Genomic DNA, 19483 nt, shown 5'->3' with positions numbered 1-19483 from the left:
ACAAAAGCTCCTCTGCCCAAGGGTCCGTGGGAGCCCCAAAACCAGCACTGGGAGCTCTTTCCCTGCACTTTGGAAATCAGGCTGCGGATTTAATCCCTCGCTGCAAGTCCTCATGTGCCCGTGACTTCCACACTGACAATTACAGGGCAGCTCAATGCACTGGGGTTGGCTTTTTGGTTGTTTTTTTTCTCTTTGGCAGAGTCACTTCTACCTTACTAATTTGTAAAGGTGCTTTGATTCAGGAGCGCACTGGCTCTGCCTTCCCTTCCCACGCAAAGCTGGCTTTTACTCCCAGCCAGGGCCAGGCTCTCTGGGTGTTTTCCCAGAGTCTGTGCTCCCAAAGACTCACAACTGAGCAGCCAAGGAAGAGCCCTGGGAGTCGGTGGCAGAGAGGGACCTGGGATCAGCCCTCATCCAGCAGCTCGGGGGACTTCCCAGAGCCTGGGAGAACTGGCAGGACCGGCTGCTCCCACCCTGCAGGCACATCCCTACACCCAGCTCCAGGCTCACCCCTTCCTACCCAGTACTTTTCCGCCCCAACGTGTTCTGTTCTCCTTCCACAGGGCTGGTTTGGGGTCCCCACATTTTGGGCAGGACTAGAGCATCCCTCTGCTCTCAGGGATGAGCCAGCATGAGCTTCACCCCCCATGGCACTGCTTCCCAGGCTGTATCCTAAGGTTTGCCTGCTTGTACACCCCTGAGAAGAGCGTTGGGGCTCCCCCAACACCATTCCTGGGGTGCTGCTGAGCTCCAGCAAGCTGTCCCCAGGGCAGGCTGCACCTTCCTGCACCTTCCAGCATCCAGGGGCAAATGCAACTGCTCCAAGAAAGAGACCTGGAGGATTCCTGGACCAGCCCCACATCCCCTGCACTGCCCCAGGTTCTGGGAAGGCGCCAGGAGAGGAGGAGCCTCCCCGTGTGTGTGTGGGTGGGGGCTCCAGATGGGCACCTTGCTGTTTGTTACCTGCCACCCAGGGCCTGCTGCAAGAAATCCCTGCCCTGCAACATTTCCTGCACACACCTAGAGGCTGTGAAACCTCGCCAGACGTGGTTTTCCTCTCCTGCCCAGCCTCACCTCCCATGGCCCAACACCAGGACAACTGGAAGAGTGCCTGGGTGCCCGCAGGGAGCAGCACCCAGCACCCCTCAGCCATCCCAGGCGGGAAAACACGGTGGGAAAAGCGAGTGCCCGAGCCCAGCAAAGCCCCATGGCCCCTGATTTCCACAGACCAAACCTGCCCCACAGGTGAGGCCCAAAAAGGGAGCAACCTGCCGGAAGGGAATTGCTGGTTTTCCCCCTTGGGAGAGGAGGGTGACACCCCGAAGCAGAGCTACACCGGGGCTCCAAGGCACGGCAGCACCGCTACCAAAACACAGCTCCAAACACTGCCAAAAACCTCTTAGCCAACAAATCCCAGCCCTACAAACAGCAGAGGAGCGTGCTGGCAGGGTGTAATTCGGGGTGCCAGCATCAGCCACCCCAAATTGCCATCGGGGGCCTGCTCCCAGTAAGCCCCAGCTCAGAACCGCTGTTTGAAGTCTCCCACATTTGCACACTACAGGTACCCGCTGGCCTGGGGCCAGGCTATCTCCAGCTGGGATCAGCTAAGCCTTCCTAAGTGCTTAAATAGGGGCCTGCAGGTAATTGTCCCAGGAGCCTTAACTCTTCCTGGAGCCCCTCTGATGTTCTGGGCCCTGACGAGGAGCACAGCGTAGAAAACCAGCAAGGATAGCAACGGAGAGGATGCGGATTTAGGGCAGCACAGGTCGCTCCATCCTGCCCTTCGAGTCCTATTCCCAACTGCTTCCAGGGATCTGCCAGAGCATCCTATAAATAAATACCACGGCAGGGGCTGGGGAGAGCAGGCTGTAAAGCACGAGGCATTAGCACCCAGGCTGGCACGGCTGGCTCACAGCGTGCCCAAGCAGCCAGCCACGATTTGCTTAGGGGTGCAGAAAGTTTTGCATTGCCCCGGCAGGAAGGGAGCCTGGGTGGCCTCTGTAGGTACAGGAAACCCCTTTCTATCACGCACATCACTCTGCTTCCTCTGGATTTCTTTAACCTTTCACTCTTGGCCTGATTTATGCTTTCACACTGATTTTTGCACACGTGCATTTCCCTCCTCTTCGCCGCTCTGGTGCCGCGGCTCCACACCAGCAAAAAAGCTGGCAGGCCTTTGGCATCCGGCTGCCCAGAGCCAGAATAATCCCTGCAGGGAAACCTCCTGCTCTGCCTCACTCCAGAGGAGCTGGGGTTTTTGCAGGAGGAGGGGAAAATGCTGTGTCCTGTGTTGTTGTGCTCTGGGGCTGAGCAGCCAACACGCAGCTCCAGCCCACCCATGGGATCCATGCTGGGCTGCGTGTGATGGGGAGGCACTGGAGCAGCTAATCTGGGACCCCAGGGACACATCCCAGCAAAGCAGAGATGAAGATTCTGCTGCAGAGGCATTGGGTGGTGAGCCCCAGGCTCCAGCACAGCCCAGGGCTGATTTTTCCTGGCAGACAAGGAAAAGAATCCATGAGCAACTCAGTCCTGAGCCCTCCAAAGCATCCAAGCAGGACGCAGCAGGCAGCAACCCATCCACAAAGGGCATCCCCAGCACCACAAGCACGTGGAGCAGTGCCCAGTGATGCCATCAGAGGCAGGAGGACATGAGGACAACAGGGACACAGCCTTAATGTCACCTAAAGGGCCTCTTGGGTGGGAAGAGGATCGGCTTGTTCCCAGTCTCCACAGGGATCCTGGCACAAAATGAGCAAAACATTGGACTGTGTTGGGAAATGCATTGGCTTCCTGGGAGTGGAGGGGGAAGCTGAGGCCACAACAACTCCAAGGCACTGTCGGAGCAGGGACAGCAGCACAGAGCCCAGGGGAAAGCCTGGGGAGGAATCTCAGCTGAAGTCAATTCTCCAGGCCCAAACTGGGGGCATTTTAATCCATTCAGCTGGATAAATACAGAGTGTGGGAGCAGGTGGCCCTGGTGTCACCAGCCATCACCAGGGAGGAGGGATGACAGAGCCAGTGCACCAACCTGGTTTTCCATCCCTGCTGTGCTGTCCTAAACCCCACAAAACAGCCTGCTCAATTGCATCCTTACAGGAAAAATGGGAAAACTCCGAAGTGGGAGCAAGCCAGGAAAGCATCTCTTCACTCCATCTGCATGGGACATGGGAGGCCACCCTGAGAGCCACCAGCTCGCAGGGCTCCCCCAGCCTGGCACGGCCACCAAAAAGGAAATGAAGTCGCAAAGGTTATCGCTTTGGTGTTTGACTGAGCATAAAAATCCCGCTCTGAAAACAAAAACAAGGAAGAGGAGGACAGGGAGAGCAGCCAGGGAGGAGAGGGGCAGCGATGCACAGCCCCAGAAAAATGGGAGAGGCGGGTGCAGGGGCTCATCCCACACCAACACACATCTCCACGGCAGGAGAGTTTCCCAGGAAAATAAATGCAAAGTCTGTTATAAAAGTTTATCAGCGAGGAAGAGCGAGCGCGCCTGACTACAGGATAGAGATGTCATTATTTTCATGCATCTGCCTTACCCAATTTTATTTAGTTGCTTTCTGCACCATTTCATGCTCATTCTGCTGCTGAGCTAGACAATTGCTTTATAACTCTAGGGTGCAATTTCACTGTCTGTGAGCCACACGCATGCACGCGGGGGCTGCGCCGGGATGGAGCGGGGAGCTGCACCTCCCTCCCTCTCCCCACACCCTGAGGTTTGGGAGCTCGCCTGGAGAGGAGTTTTCTTCATAAATTTGAGGGGAAAAAAAAATTAAATTAAAATGCTAAGCTGCTATCTTTAATATATTCCGGGAGTGGGGGGGGGGGGAGCAGCCCCAGTAAGCAGCGGCTCCCCATTAAGGCTGAGCAGGATGAACTGGAGGGCAATCTGCTCTCTCACGCTACGTGAATGCAGAGAGACGGAGCCCGGCAGGCTGCAGGGCAGGAACGCTGTGAATCACGCTGGATTTTTATGATCAATTGAAAGTCACACTTGAACAAGTGCAGGTCAGCAGGGAGGGTTGGTCATGCAGGTGCAGAGCTCCGAGACAGCGGCTTTCAACTCGCTCGAGTCACCTGGTCCCTCACAGGCCGTGGGTACCCTCCTTGGTACTCCTATTTCCCAATCCCCCACTAAACATCTCCCTCAGGGCTGCTGTAGGGTGTGAGGGGTCTCCAGAAGCAGCCCCAGCAGTGTTGGGAAGCAGTGTGGGATCATGGATTTCCCCACCACAACACGCACGAGCATCCCCAGCATGAGCCAGCACCTGCTCCACGCTGTCAGACACCACGGCTCCTCCACACCAGGCAGAGCCACGGCTCCCCAGGCCTGATAAAATCACTCATCTCACACAAATGGGGCAGTAAAAAGAAGAGGTGGGGGCAGAAGGGGAGTCCAGTTTAGTCTGGTAAGGATGACCAGCGCAGAAAGGGCGTTTCTTATTCTTTGATCTCCCTTTTCCCAGAGCTCCCACCTGCACACAGGTCTTTGGGAGCAGGGCAGGGAAGCTGCAGCACTGGCAAACCACCCTCACCCATCCCTCACATCCCCAGGAGCAGCCAAACAGCTCCTCCAGCTTGATCTGATGCCCTTGGCTCTGCTGCTGCCTCTCTGATCCAATTCTTCTCTGCCACCACTCACCCGCCCAGCTCCTGCATCCCATCCCGTGCCACCTCCGTGTCTCAGGGCGAATTTTGGCTGGAAGCTCACCCCCTCTCCTGCCACCTCCATGCCTCAGGCTGGGTTTTGGCTGGAAGCTCACCCCCTCTTGCACTTCTCCTTCCGCTCTTGCCTCACCACTGCCATTGCCTCACTGCGACTCCGGAATGGGCACATAGGAGACGCGCTGCCCACAACAAAATCGTCTCGCAGCAGCCCACAGAGTTCACAGCAAATTAAAAAAAAAACAAAGAAAAAGAAAAAAAAATAGAAAGAAAGAAAACAACTGTCCTCCAGCACTCACTTGTCAGCCAGAAATGGAAAAACAATAATCTAATGTTTCTGCCTTCCCGCCCAGCTGAAATGAGACGGGGCATCCCTCCCTAATCCGCTCCTGGCAGCACAAAGGATCTGCTCCAGGAGCTGAGGGGGCTGTAAATCTCAGGGGGCTCCTTCAGCTCCCCCTCCCTGGATTTTTTTCCTTTTTTTTCCCAGGTCTGTAAAGCTGAAGAAAGCCAAAACTCCACAAAAGAGGAGCCCATGAAAAGTAACAACCAGCTGGGAATCCCATTAACATTTTATTGGTCCCCAATACTGCTATTGCCCCTTTTATCTCTTGGCTCTGCAGTGATCCTGCAGCTGATTGGATCCAGGGAAAGGCTCAGGGCTCAGACAAGACCCAAACCCAACTACACCACCAACCTCCACTCAAGGCCCATCCAAGATAACAAATCTTTGACCAAAAAATCAAATCCCCCAGGCTTTGGAAGAAGCAGCAATGACCACAGTGCGAGGGATTATCTCCTGATAGAGCAGAAGGGGATGCCACCCCTCATCCTGCTGCTTAATTAACCGAATCTTTAGGATGTTTCTTCCTTGCCCTGTGCTTTGGGAGCACCTGGCTCGCCCACAAACCCCACCTGGGAGCTTTTCTTTGCTCCTGGGCCAAAAAGCAGCTTGTGGGGAAGGGGGGTTTTGGACCCTGCAAAGCCCAGGAGAGCTCAGTGGAGCTGTGATCCCAGACAGATCAGCTCTGCGGGGCTGGAAGCCGCCGGCCCAGCCGAGGTTTCACAACCACCCCACGCCCTCGCTCCGGGCCCCGTTCCCAGCTCAGACGCTCCCGCGTGCCTCAGTTTCCCACCCTGTATCTGTCTCATCTGGGCAGACGAGGAGTTTTGAAGGCAAGATCCATCCCCTCCTGATGAGCAGAGGCAGGAGCTGGCACGGGCACGGCTGCAACCAGAATTACAGCCCCAAGGTGCAACCTTGGAACTTTTATTGTGGATCGCAGTAAGAGAAAAGGGAAACAGAGGGGGGAGGAAAAAGAAGCCCAAGCGTTTCGTGCTTACAAATGGTCTGTTTGAACAGGATTATTTTTTAACTCCACGTTAAACAAAATTTCAAAGGAGAGGAGCTGCATTTGGGCTTAATTTGAGCCCTTTCTTCCCTTTCTCACAAGGGAATTGCTCCCTGTTTATCTCGGAAAACACCCTCCATTTTGTAAAGCTCCCTCTCCTCTAAATAAAAACTCAGGTTGTTTCCTTGACTTTGCTTTGCTTTTTCGAAGCCAAACCTTGTCAGAAAAGGCAAGTTCTCACAGCCAGTTTCCATCTCAACAATAGAGCATTTTCCCAGGCTAAATTGCTTCTGTCTGAAAATCTTCTGGCAGTTTGAGCTGGCTGGCATGTGTGGGGATCCTTCTGTAGGGTTTTTTAAATCCTTATTTGCAATATTATTTCATCTGCTTTGCGCTGCCTTGATGTTCGAGCAGCCTTTGGAGAGACACAACCGCTCCTCCCTCCTCCTCCTCCTCTGTCCTCCCTCCAGGCACACGCTTCCCTTTGAGGAGGAGGAGAGGGGAGAAATAAAATAAAAGACAAGCAAAGAGGAAAATGTCAGAAAGCTGCTTTTTGTGTGCGTGTCAAACGTTCAAAGTTATTCCAGAGTCTAGTCTTTAAATGTAATAAAATACAGCAACTCCTGACAAAATCAATTGAAATAAAACCACCCAGGCTGCCTCCCCTATTGCTTTGTAGCTCGACTGACTTGGAGAGCCCACCTGGGCCTTTTAGGAAGCAATTAGGGAAGTGCTGGGATGGATCCCGCGCCGGCTGCGTGCGCGTTCCACCGAGCATCCCTGCACAGCGCTGGGCATCCCTGCACGGTGCTGGGCATCCCTGACACTTCTGAGCACCCCTCCACAGTGCCCAGATCCTTCCACACCCCCAGCACCCCTCCACACCACAGGTCAGAGCGAGGAGAGCCCCAGTTCCTTCCCCCACCACGAGAGGTGACGACGGCTCCGACACGGGGATCAAAGCCAGAGAAGGATTAATTAGAGCCCAATTAGGTTGCCTAGCTCGAAGGAAAGGTCCCTGCAGCACTTGGCCAGCAGGGGTTTGAGGGATCCCAGGTTTTGGCTCAGTGGAGGAGCCCAGCTGGGGCACAGGGATCCCTCCGTGTCCCCACACCGTCACCCGTTAAGCCCCTTGCCAAGAGCCACCACCTCTTGCTGTCTCACTCCCAGGATATTTATAGCAGGAATGATTCGGGGATTTCAGGCAGCTTGGGAGCCTTAGGGAATACTCTGAGCACACACAACCCCCGGGAAAAGGCACCAGGATGCTCACAGGAACACGCAGCCTGTGGATGAGGCAGGACCAAAGCACACCCCAAAGCCCTGGAGCACCCACAGCTCCTCTGTTTGTTTCTTTCCTTAATCATCCTGCAAAAAAAAACCCTAAAAAATCCAAAATCCAGCCGGGTGCCATACGGCAAGCGACCCCTGCTCCCAGAAAACAATACTCAACAAAAAGGTTTTTAACCCATTTCTTAATAAATATTTCTTTTCGCCTCAAAGATGTGGGTGGGACGAAGCCAGGGTGTATTTTCCAGTGAAATGTTTTGATTCCCCCCTTGTTGTTTTTTTTTTTTTTCCCCTCAACAGGAGCAAAACGCCAATAATAATATTTGCAATGAATAACTCAAATTCTGCGGCTTTCTCCCCCACTCTCTTTTAAATAAATAAAATGCCCTAAATTTGAGAAACACAAACGCTCCTTCCAACACAGCAGGACGATGTGGAATAAACTCGGGGACGCTCCGAGGATTTATTTCACTGTCACAGCCCGGATTCTGGAAAAGGCAAAAATTCCTTCCTGGCTTGTTTTGCATATGTCAGCGAGGAGAGGTCGAGCCCTCCACGAGGCTCCAGCAAGAGACACCAGGACACACCAGGACACAACCAGACTTTACCTCCTGCTCCTACCAGCCCCTGCTCCAGCCCAGCAGAGGATTCCCCCCTTCCTCACTGGGATGCTCCGATGCTTCCTACATCTCTCAGAAGTTCTCCTCCCTGCGGAATTTCACATCAGCTGTGACTTTCTGAGGGGATAAAGAGCAGAACTGAGCATCTCAACCCACACAGAGGCTCCCACCGAGGAGTTCTGTGCAGCATCCAGGTTCATCCCAGCCACACGCCCAGGGGATGCGGGATGAAGGTGCCTGAAGGATGCTCACAGTCCCCCACGGAGCAGCCCCCAAGGCCCTGGGCTGTCCCTGCTGGACACGGCGGGTTGTTTTGCTGTTTTCCTCGGAGGCGTTCCCGCTCCGGCCCCGGCAGGGCCGAGCACGGCACGGACAGTCCTCACCCCACATCCTGAGCAGCTGCAGCCGGCCCTGGCACGGCTGCAGGGTGGGAAGAGGGACTCACTGAGGTTACAACCTGCTGGAGTGACCTCCGGAGGGAAGTGCCGGCCTCGGACACCCATTAACTGTTTCTTCCCTCACAAAGCTGAGCCTTGAGGGAGAGCTCCCCGAGCCCACCACCCCTCTTTTCCTCCCCAGAGATACCCAGGGAATGGGCAAAGGGAAAACAAAGCACTAAGAGGATTGTTAAAGTCAGAGAACAAGCAGCCACCTGAAGAACTGAGTCCTTGGTTTGTACATCAGTGCCCCGTGAAAGCCTGACCTCGGCCCATGCACCCCACCAGAGGTGATCCCCACAGCCTCAAAAGCACTTGCAGCACAGATTTTTCTACATTTTTCCTCCTCTTGGAGACCCAACATAACAGAGAGGAACAAAAGCAGGACAGCCCTGAGAAAGCTAAGCCTAGTAAAGGCAGGACTCTAACTCCAGATGGCTCTAAGGCAGCATCTGCTGGACCCTGAGGTGTTTTAAGCCTCAGCAGGGCTGTGAAGGTACCCGTGCCCACAGCTCCCGTGCCAGGCTGCAGGTTGTCCTGGCAGTGGGATGGCAGACGGGTGACAGCAGCCAGCCTGGGAGATGCCCAGGGACGTGCTGTCCTCACGGGGAGCCTCTGGCTGGCATCTGCCAGCAGCTCTCCAGAGAAGCAGGAAAATGAGATACTACTATTAAAAGTGCCCAGTGCTGGACACACTTCCAGCCATGACATCAGTGGGGTTATCTGAGTCTAACCATGGGCAGGACTTGGCCAGGAACCACCACCAGGTTGGCCTTGTTGGGCCAAACTGAGCTGAGATTTTGATGGGGATGCAGGAACAGAGTCAGATTTTGGCCGTGTTTCTGCTGTTCCCCAGCTCAGGCCTGTACTGGCGTGCAGGGAAACAAACCCCACAACCCGGGCTGTTTTTGTCCCCTTGGTTTGCCAACAGCAGCTCCCAAAAATGACATGGAATAGGGGTGGTGAAACACCCTGGGACTCTGCAAAGTCAGGACCTGGTGGGCTTTGGACCATTCCACCTCTGAAGAGTGGCTCTTCCAGCTCTCTCTGGTTTCACTGGGAAGGTCTCAGTTCACATTCTCCTCAATCCTACAAACTGCTCACAAGCTTTTAGACACAACCTGCCTGCACTGCCCAGAGCAGGACCACAATCTATCCCTCCAAAACCTGCAGCACCCTTTGCAGCCAAAGGGATTTTTCCCAATAATCCATGACCAAAGACCAGTGGATAAAGTTTAGGAGTCTCTCCTGCAGCAGCACAATCCCAGACCACACACCCCAAACAGCTCCCACAAGCAGATGGATTTTCTCCTGAAACAAGGATGAGAAGTTTTAACCTCCCCCAGCGTGGCTGTCCTGGGGGCTGCCCTGTTTTCCCTGGGGATGCTCCTGGCGTGCTGCACACATTTCTAGATGAGCAGATAGATCAGTTGTTTTCCACTTGCACCAGCATGAAAACCCTTCCCCGAGCCAGCAGTGACACAGACTCTTCCCCTCCTACCCCTTCAAACCAACCTGACTAATAACACAACGGATTTTTTAGCATTTACAGCACAACAGGAGAGCTCAGGACTGACAGAAAATACAGTTAACATATGCAGAGGCCTGAGCCTGCCCAGATCAAGAGGCTTGGACTGTTTTCCACAGGAGCATCCAAGGAAATGTGAATCCCCCAAACAGCGGCCCCTAAGGTTAAACCACCCCAGTGTGGCCAGAGAGGCACCTTCAACTGGGATAAGCCCCAACAGCTGCACTGGACCCAACCAAAAGGAGCTGGTTTGATTCAGAATCAGGGCCTGCTCTGGGACACACTGCAGGTGAGATGCTTTTGGCCCCAGCAGCATCTCCCACCTCCCAGCCCAGCCACTGCGGGCACTGTGAAACTGTGATTTTTGAGGGCACAGAGATGCCACCTACTGCTCTGCCAGCCCACAGGGCCAAGGTCTCCCTGCCAAAGCCCCCAGACCACCACAGCCCTGGAAACCCTCTCAGCAGGCTGGGTTTGCTGGAGATCCTGGGATGGTTGTATTTATTCTGCTCGTTGAAAGGAACAACTGAAACTGCAATCCGTAAACAAAACAAGCAAAAAAAACACATTAAAAAAAAAAAAAAAAGAAGAGAAAGAACGAAACAAAACACACCACCGAAGGCTGGAGAGGCTGAGCAGAGATTTAAAGCCCTGAGAAGGGATGGTCTCGCTGGCCATGGCTCGCTCGGCCGGAGGCTGGAAGCCACGGGGCTGAGCGGGGACAGGGATGGCAGCATTCGCCCCTCTTCCCCCTCGCCCGGACTTGGCGCCAGGCGACTTCGCTCAAACTTTTCTTCCCCCCACCCCGAGCACTGAGCTCTGCAATATCACTTCTCCTGGAAGCGAGACGCAGGCGGCATTCGCCCTTACAAGCCAGGACTTGACTCAGTCACCGAAACGATGGCAAACTCCGGCTGGAAATAGGTTTTAAAACGCAGCTAAAAGGAGGAGGGGGGGGGGGGGGGGAAATAAGAACAAAAAGGGTCCCAACCGCGGCGGGTCTAGGAGCCGGCGATGCGAGCGGAGAGGCCGGCGCGGGGTCCCCGCGGGCGCTGCCTCCCCGTGCCCGGCTGCGCGCCCCGGATGCCGCGGGGAGAGAGGAAAAAAAGGAGAAAAGTCAAAAATTAAAGAAAAAAATAAATCGAGGGGAAAGGCAAGAGGGGGAAGCACAGGCTGCGCGCTGCCGAGCCCCGAGCAGAGCCGGCCCCGGGCGGGGAGGGGGCTCTCCCGGCTGCCGCTGCCCCGTTCGAAAGCGCCGCTGGGGCCGCTGCCCGACCGGCCCGGCGGGGCTCGGTCCGGCCCGGCCCGGCTCGGCTCGGCTCCCCGCCCGGGGCCCGCCGTTCCCCCGGCTGCGCCACGCAAAAACAACAGCAAACCAAAACAAAAATACCAACTCCAAGGCAGGGGCCGGGGGCAGGGGCCGGGGCCGGCCCGCCCGCCCCGCGCTCGCCGCGGCGCTCCCCGGGGAAGGGGCGAGCGCATCCCCCGCCCGCCGCCCCCCGGTGCGCGCTGCTGGAAGGGGCAGCGGAGCCGGGAGGGGGGGGGGGGCGGCAGGACGGGCGCTGATTTTATCGTCCTGAAGCACCCCCCACCCCCCGCGGTAGGAACGGAGAATCTCTCGGAACAGAACTCACCCAGCGGCAGGAAGTGTTTGGTGTCCATGGCTGGTGCTTAACTCATGCCAAGGGGCTCGGCGAGAGCGGCGGCGAAAACACACAGGCAGGGCGGGCGGAGGGGAGGGAAATCAGCGCGGGGGGAGAGGGGAGGAGGGGAAAAAAAAAAAAAACAAAAAAAAAAAACACCCACGGGGAGGAGGAGGAGGAGGAGGAGGAGGGAGGAAGGGAGAAGGAGGAGGAGGCAGCGGGGAGGCTGCAGCCCCGCAGCGGCCCCGCAGCGGCGGCCCCGCGCAGCCGAGGCCGCGGAGTTGTGGCAAACTCCAACAATGTAACTCCGCCGCTCGGCTCCGCCGGGCGCGCCCGGCTCCGCGCCGGGGCCCGCGCAGGGGGGAGCGGGAGCGCCGCGCCCGCCCCGCAGCGCCCGCCCGAGCCGTGCCGAGCGAGCCGAGCCGAGCCGAGCGGAGCCCGAGCGCAGCCCGAGCCGTACCGAGCCCGCCCGAGCCGAGCCGAGCCGAGCAGCGCCGCCCCGCGCCCGCCCCGCCGGCCCGCGGAGAGCGCTGCGCTGGTGGTTGGTGGTGTTCGATGGTTTGTTGTGGGGTTTTTTTGGTGGTTTTTTTTTTTTTTTTTTCTTAAAGTGATGAGGAAAGGGGAGGAAAATAGAGTGGGGAGAGAGGAGAAAAAAAAAAAGAAAAAAAAAAAAGGGAAAGCAAAAGGGAGGAGGAGAAGAGGAGAAAGAAAAGAGGGGGGAAAAAAGAGGTGGGGAGGAGGGGAAATTGGAGATGGGGAGGAAGGGGAGAAGATGAGGAAAGGAGAGGGGGAAGAGGGAAAGGGGAAAAGGAGAGGGAAAAGAGAGGAGGAAAGGAGAGGGGAAAGAGAGAAGGAAAGGAGAGGGAAAAGAGAGAAGGAAAGGAGAGGGGGGAAAGAGAGAAGGAAAGAAGAGGGGAAAGAGAAGAAAAAGAGGAGAGGGAAAAGAGACGGAAAAGGAGAGGCAAAAAGATGGGGAAAGAGAAGGAAAAAGGAAGGGGGAAAGAGGGGAAGAAGGAAGGAAGGGGAAAGAGGTGAGGAAAGGGGGGGGAAGGAGGCGCGTAGCGCTGCAGTGGCAGCCTCGGCAGGGGGAGAAGAGGGGGTTCCTCGAGTGATGCTGAGCAATGCCAGCTGTGCCCAGCCCCGGAGCAGCCAGCGAGCCCCTGAGCCCTGTTGCCTGTCCCCGGGGTGTGTCACACGGCGGGCAGCGCTCAAAGCACGATTTATTTCATTTCCCATCCGTGAGGCACAACAAACAACTCTCTGTGAATTTGTGTGTGTGTGTGTGTGTGTGTGTGTGCGGCTCCTCTGCAAACTCTCACCTCCTCAGCACCGCGGGTACCACCCTGGCAGCACCACTGGCTGCCTCCCAGAGCCCCGGCCCCCCTTGCCAGGCAGGCCTCCAGGTTTAATAAATGATACTCAGCCCTGTAAGAATGTGTATTAGTGGCTTGATGGACCAGAGCGACTCCACTATGCATGAAGCATATTAAACATCGTATCGACCCTCGCTTTCCACGGCCGTAACATGCATAACAAACAGGCTGGGGCCACGCTGCAGCTGCTCACACACGCTGGGGAGCAACGCTGGGCACTGAGCGAGGCTGGAGTGACACCAGGGACAGCTGCTGGGGGGGTTCTGCTGGCACAGGTAGCTCCCAGCGCAGAGCCCAGCTCTCCTGCAGTGAATGGGGCTGGGGGAAATTGCAGCTGGGACGATCAGGGTTGTCCCAGACACTCTGCCATCACCTCCCTGTGTGGCAGATCCGTGGAACGCTCCCCGGCCTTATCTGCCCTGATTTATTCTTTAATTGGCAAAGTGTCTCATGCCATAAATATTAGCGAGCGAGCGGCTCCTCCTATAAAAGTGAGGCCTCTTATCTGCCATCGCCGTATCCCTGCGTGCCCTTATCGCTCCATCTTGTGCCTGTCACTGTAGGATCTCAAGCCACACAAGAGAGGCTCTGGAAAGGCCCCAACCCCTGGATTTCTCCTACATCTCTTCTGTTGTAGGAGAACAGAGGACCCTGCCCTTCCTCCGGGGCAGACCCACATGGGGATGGTTGGATGAGGGGGACACAGCTGGCAGCACCCCACAATCCCAGCGTGGACCAGTTTGGGACCTTTTCACCACACGCATCACAGTCCATCTGCTTTAGAATGAAACATCCAAATCCATTGCAATCCACCCGAAGAATAAAAACACCAAAAGGACCCATCTTGTGTCAGGCAAGCGGCTGCAAACTGACACTCAGGTGGAGCTGCAGGAGGTAAAACAAAATAAAGCGTCTTGGATCCTTTTAATCCTCTGCTCCTGTAATTTCAGCATGTCCAAACAGATTTTGGTGTGTGTTTATAACTGGTAACTTCATTTGCTTGTGGGCTGGGACCTTAAATGCCAAGTTTCATCTCCAAGTCCGTTTTTAAGAGTGAGTTACATCAGCTCCTGGGAGAGAAGAGGAGAAAGGAAATACGCAAGGATATAAAAGAAAGTTGGGGGTTGTCAGAAAAAGCAGGTTCAAAGTGTTCAGAGAGTGCAAAAATCACGGATTTTGTGGATAGCTGTGTACAGACTGACAGCTCAAAGGTAGAAATCAGTTTCCTGATACACAAACTAAAGCTCATCTGTCTGATAAGGGCAAACACATCTTGGGGCAGAGCTGGGCTCTCACCTGCCCGTCACCCCCAGTGGGTTCCCGAATCCCCCAAGGCCTTCAGGGCTTTGAGTGTGTCCATCACCAACACACAGGGTGGGGATGTGGCCCCAAACCCCCATCCCAAAGCACGCTCAGCTCCATGGCTGCAGCAGATCCCGGGGTTATGTGAGCCAGGGCTGCAAATCCACCTTTGCAGACTCCAACACGTGAAATTACCATAACCAAGACATTTCACGCTCCTCTCCCATCAAGCTGTTTAGAGCAAATTAAATTTCTCCCTAACCAGACTGTAACAGTTCATGTTAGATGTGGATCTAAATGTTAATTGCAGTGACAATAACAGGTCTGATCCTGCAATCCTTATTTGGGTAAAACCTCCCACAGAAGCCAAAGGAATTTTGCCCCAGAGAAGGCAGCTGGATGCAGTCCCACATTTCCAGTCTCTTGAAGATGCCAGAAGGTAAGCCAGGATATTCCTGTGATGTTACAAACCTTCTCTTTCCCCTCCCTTCCACCTCCCCTGAGTTCTTTAATGCACTATTAATTTAATAAGCTCCCTAATGCTGTGCTCACCTTCAGCCTCGCACTTCCCAGGAAGGACTTCAATCATCATGGGGGGGCAGAGTCAGATGATTTTGGCAGCTCATTGCCTGGTACATCTGGTTGGCACAGGGATGCTTGAAGGTCCTGTGCTGGCTGGGAGAGCTGCCTTGGGAAACTGCTGCTCTTGTCCTCGGCACCCTTGGGTGATGCAAACACCCTCTAGCCTGGGATCCTGAGGAAGGCAGGCTGATAAAACAGGATAATTTGGGAGTGCCTGGCCTCATCTGGGCAGCTCTCAGTCCCAGCACTCAATTCTGGCTGAATTTGGCAGAGAGAGACGCTATGTTCATCAGATAAAGTCAATTAGGCAAAGGCTTCTCCTTCCATCTCCACACTCGCACCCCATTGCCATCCCTTTGGGGCAAAGGGATGTAGGTGCACGTGGGCCTCAGCAGGAGACAGGCAATGAGATGTTTGGGGAGCTGAGACTGCATTCAGAACTGGGCACTTGGGCACAGTGAGTGGATTTGGAAATCACAAGCCTCTACGATTTTTTTCTGAAAAAAAAAAATTAGAAATTCCAGCTTATCTTGTCCCTAACCAGAATTATCTGACGGGACACAAAAGCAAAACCTGCTGTGCTTCCCCTACTGTTTAATGCCCTCCTGCACAGTTAGAAAAAAAACTTAAATCTATTTTTCCTGCCTGGCTGCATTCTGTTACAAATTAAAGAAAGAATAAATGCAAAATCTGAATGAGAAAGAGCAGAAGAAGCTCATGGGCTTAGGCCAGGCTCCATCTCCACCTGCACATTGAGGCTGTGACAGGCACCCAGAAGTGCCATGATGTGGGAGCAAGGGTGGCTGTGGCCAACTGGCCTGGGGCTTGTGGCCACAGACTCCCCCCTGAGCAGGCAGTGTGGGACTCCAGGGATCCGAGAACCAAATCCAGCCAAGGACAGACACCTTCCACTCATGCAGAATTTGTGGGGCTTTCCCAGGCTTGTCCTCACCACCAGTAACCTGCTGTCCCCGAAGTCACTGCAGGTTCCAGGACCAGGATCTGTATTCCCCGTGTCTCCCAGCAGAATTACAGGAGAAAAGTCCCTCCAACTGTGCAGCTTCCTGCCTGGGTCTGTAGGTCTTCAGGACAGCACCTACCTCATGTCCTCAGGGGCAAGAGGAGCTCACAGGTTGCTTTTCTTCCCACTAGGAAGGAGAGGGAGACACAACAAGATTTTTGGGGACAGGTCAGAAACTCTGGAGCCTGAAAGTGGAGTTAGTCCCTGAACAGAGCCTTGCCAGGGCTCCCAGCATCCCTCAGACACATCCAAACCCATCCAGCTGCTGAGCAGGGTTCCTGCTCCTCAGCGAGACCCTGCACACACAAACCAGCCGAGCTCCAGGACAAGGCATTTCTGTCAGTGCTGCAGATTCAGACAGCCTTGTTTTGTTTCCCAGCAGCATCTAACAGGCTGATGATGTTTGTTTATGAAGTGAGATGCACATGATTTATTTGATCTGCTGGAGAGCCTCATTCCCATGCCGAGGACAGGCAGGGATGCTGCACTCTCCCCTCTTTTGGGGACTGCTCGGATCAAATCCTCTCTCGCACAGGCAGAGCTGCACTCTCAGCTGCTTCAGAACTGGACATTAAACGCTTATTAGAGACCTCCAAACTCCCAGCCATGGAGCTGCATTTGTTCTTGTCTGTCTCTGCATATAGAACAAGCATTAATAGAGCGTTCAGGCTCTTAAAACAGGTTTGGGGTAAAGATCTCAGGGCACCTGGGCTCTGGTCTTGAATAATCCTAAGGGAGGTTTCATCCTCTCCTCATGCTCTCCTGGTGGATTGGGTTTGGCATGTCTCACCTGGCTTGCAGGGACAGTGGTTTAATGAACTGCTTTGCAAAATGACTTTACAAATGGAGAGTCTACTCCTGCCTTTTTTAACACCTGGAGATCTCTTTATTCCAGCTCATCACCCAGACCAGGGCCCGGCTGCCAAAGAAGCCAGCAAAGAAAGCATTAAGGGATGGAAGATGAAACGCAGCACATGAGCCGTGAGATTTACAGCTCTTGGAGGAAAGCACGTGGAGCATCACCCATCCTGCCAGTGGGACAGGAGCCAAACCCTCACCTGATGGGAGCCAGCAGCAGTGCAGGAAGCCAGGCAGTGCCTGGGCAGCAGCTGAAGCTCATCCCACACTGCTCAGACCCCACCTGATTTACACCAGGGCTCGAGGATGTGACTCAGTCACTCCGAGCTCCTCTGCTGGCCTTCCCCTGGTCCCTGCATACAAACCACTTTGCAAATGAAGTGTGAAGATAATATGCTTTATCATGGGCATTTATTACCCATGATTGTTGTATAAATCTCCCTCCATTCACATACATATACATAAGGTGTATATAAATATGCAGTATCCAGCAGTACCCAGAGCCTTTTTGATGATGTCAATGTAGCCCCCATAAAGATAGTGGGAAATGATTCATAATATTTATATGACAGACATGATATGAACTGTAATAGCCTGTTGGGATTGAGAATGTCCATAGGTCTCTGTCAGCCACAAATGTGATTTAAATATTATATATGTGGCAACTGTAGCATTAGTAATATGATAGCTGTTATTGATAGTGGTCATAAAATGCAGTAGTTTTGCACTGAAGAATGTGAAAAATAATCTAGTGGTTTTCCTAATGGTCTTCCCAGCAATGCACTGAAAGGAAGTGTACTTTCAATGCCTCCTTTTTTCAATGCCTCCTCCTCTCCTCCCCCCACCCCAAATTACCATCACATTCTCTCAGATTACTGCCAGGGCCATATTTTACTCTGCTGATGTCAGGTTGTGGCATCTCATCCCCCTGGGGCTGTCTGGGGAGGGCAAAGGGTCCCTGCAGAGCCCCGGGGCTGTTGTCAGGCTGCGTGTGCTGGTGCTTCCTCTGAGAACACGGAGCAGGAGGAGGGCAAGGAGCAGCAGGAGAGGGGCTCAGGGGAGTGGTGCCACTCTGGGTGTGAAGTCTGGACCATGGCAAAGGGTCCTCAGCCAGAATAAATCAGCACAGCCCTGCAAGAACAATGCAGCCCCACTGATTTATGCTCACCGGGCTTCCCGAGGGGGGTTCTGGCCCTCAGAAGTGGGAGTGGGGCATCTGAATCCGCTTCCTTCCCCTTCCTGGCCTTCCACACCCAAAGCCTGCCCCAGCCAGGGGTCTGCTGGAGGACTGGAACAGCAGCAGGAGGGTGGATAAAGGCGCCTTGAACCTTCCATGCATACCAGCATTTACTGGGCTGGAGCACAGGAAAGCTGGGACAGCTGGGGGTGACACCACTGACCCCAAGGGATTCACTCTTTAGCCACCACACACCTCCTCAAAAGGCTCCTCCGGGCACAGCACAGGGGCTAGTGTGAGCTGAGGGACCCTGGCCACAAAACCACCCCCAACATCCTTCCATTGCTTCCAAAGCAGCAAAGGTCCCTTCCCTGCTGGCTGCCAGCCTGCCTTTATCCCCCCAGTCTCTGTCCCAAGAGCAAATGAGAGGGGAAACCCCCTTAAATCCATGATAAACCAGTGCCTGCCACAGCCATAAATTACACCAACCCCTGGATTTTCCCCATCAGCAGAACCAAGTGAGAGTGACACTTGCCAGGGTGGGCAGCTCAGCTCAGGGTTCCTTGGATGCCACAGCCTGGTCTCACCCAGTGGGGTTTTGGAGGGGGATTCAAGAACCCAGATCACATCCAGAAATGATGCCTGGTGTCCATCCAGAGAGCTGCTTTTAAAGGGAGCCTCTAAGAGGGATCAGGTGTTGCTCAAAGGAGCGAACTCAGGGTGCTGCACCTGCTCGTGTCAAGGGGCAGGAGCAGCCTGAGAGGCAGGTATTGTGATGCTGGCTCCATCCTTCCACATCACAGGGAATAAATCAAGGCAGTGATATGTGCTCCAAACACAGCAGACCTCAGGGCGAAGCATTGATCAGCTCCCTCGTGTGTAGCCTTAAAAAATAAATTAATTAGAGTTCCGTTAGCGGGGCTTTGCAGAGGGCCCCGCGCGTGCTCGGCACTGACGAGGGGTACAGAGCTGCAGGCTGCCCTCTCCCACCCCTCTCCAAAGGGATTTCATTCCCCAGGATTACATTTAAATATTTTAAAGCTAACAGGATGCACACATTTCCATCTAATCCAAAGCACTCAGCTCTCCACGGACAGAGCTGGGAGCAAGGGAGAGTTTGCACACAAATGGGTGAAGCTGGGGCTGATTTTCCCCAAAAAAGTAGAGGGGAACAGCAACCCACCCTCACCATCAACCACATGTCCAGCCCTCCCTTCCAGATGATCTCTTCCCATACATTTGTAACTCTGACAACACATTTCATAAAAGAAAACAGAAGTCTGTTTGAAAGTGAGTCCAGGTGGAATTTAATGACAGTTTTCTCCATCATTTGCATTGCAAGGGACCTGATCTTCCTCTTCCCCACCCCGGTGGGAGCCAGGCATTGCTCCAGGGAAAACCATGGGCCTATTTCTGCTGTCGTTTCCACGAACATAAATCAGGAGTTTACTCAGTTGAAATAAGTGGAGCTGCACCAGTGTAAAACCAGTGTGAGCTCAGAGTTACAGTGCTATAAAAGCAGTGTGAGGTTAGAATCAGCCTCGGTATTTATGGAGATGGTTTGAGGAAAGCCTGGGGAAATTAGTAAAATTGGGGACGAACAAAGAGAGAAAAAAAAAAACAAAGGCATGTGAT

At 54.2% G+C, this 19483-nt stretch overlaps 1 protein-coding gene and 1 long non-coding RNA gene across 2 annotated transcripts in view; both read right to left on the bottom strand.

Annotated features, from left to right (window-relative positions):
- The window catches only part of RXRA (retinoid X receptor alpha), a 101246-nt gene extending 89370 nt beyond the window's left edge, over nucleotides 1–11876 (bottom strand). Inside the window, exon 1 of the mRNA XM_069031663.1 lies at nucleotides 11527–11876. Within this exon, the coding sequence (XP_068887764.1) occupies nucleotides 11527–11554 (28 nt within the window). The 5' untranslated portion in view covers nucleotides 11555–11876. The remainder of the gene's footprint in view (nucleotides 1–11526) is intronic.
- A 710-nt stretch (nucleotides 11877–12586) lies between these two features.
- LOC138119726 (uncharacterized) lies at nucleotides 12587–18466 on the bottom strand. The gene is made up of 4 exons (XR_011155596.1): nucleotides 18384–18466; nucleotides 15893–15940; nucleotides 14763–15289; nucleotides 12587–13978 (listed from the first exon to the last, which is right to left on the bottom strand). It is a non-coding gene; the product is annotated as an uncharacterized lncRNA (long non-coding RNA).
- Between the last annotated feature and the right edge of the window lie 1017 nt (nucleotides 18467–19483).

The sequence above is a fragment of the Aphelocoma coerulescens genome, chromosome 17, assembly GCF_041296385.1.
Source record: "Aphelocoma coerulescens isolate FSJ_1873_10779 chromosome 17, UR_Acoe_1.0, whole genome shotgun sequence".
NCBI classification, from domain to species: Eukaryota; Metazoa; Chordata; class Aves; order Passeriformes; family Corvidae; genus Aphelocoma; species Aphelocoma coerulescens.
Note: the sequence above shows the minus strand (reverse complement) of the source record. Positions and strands in the feature narration are given on the sequence as shown.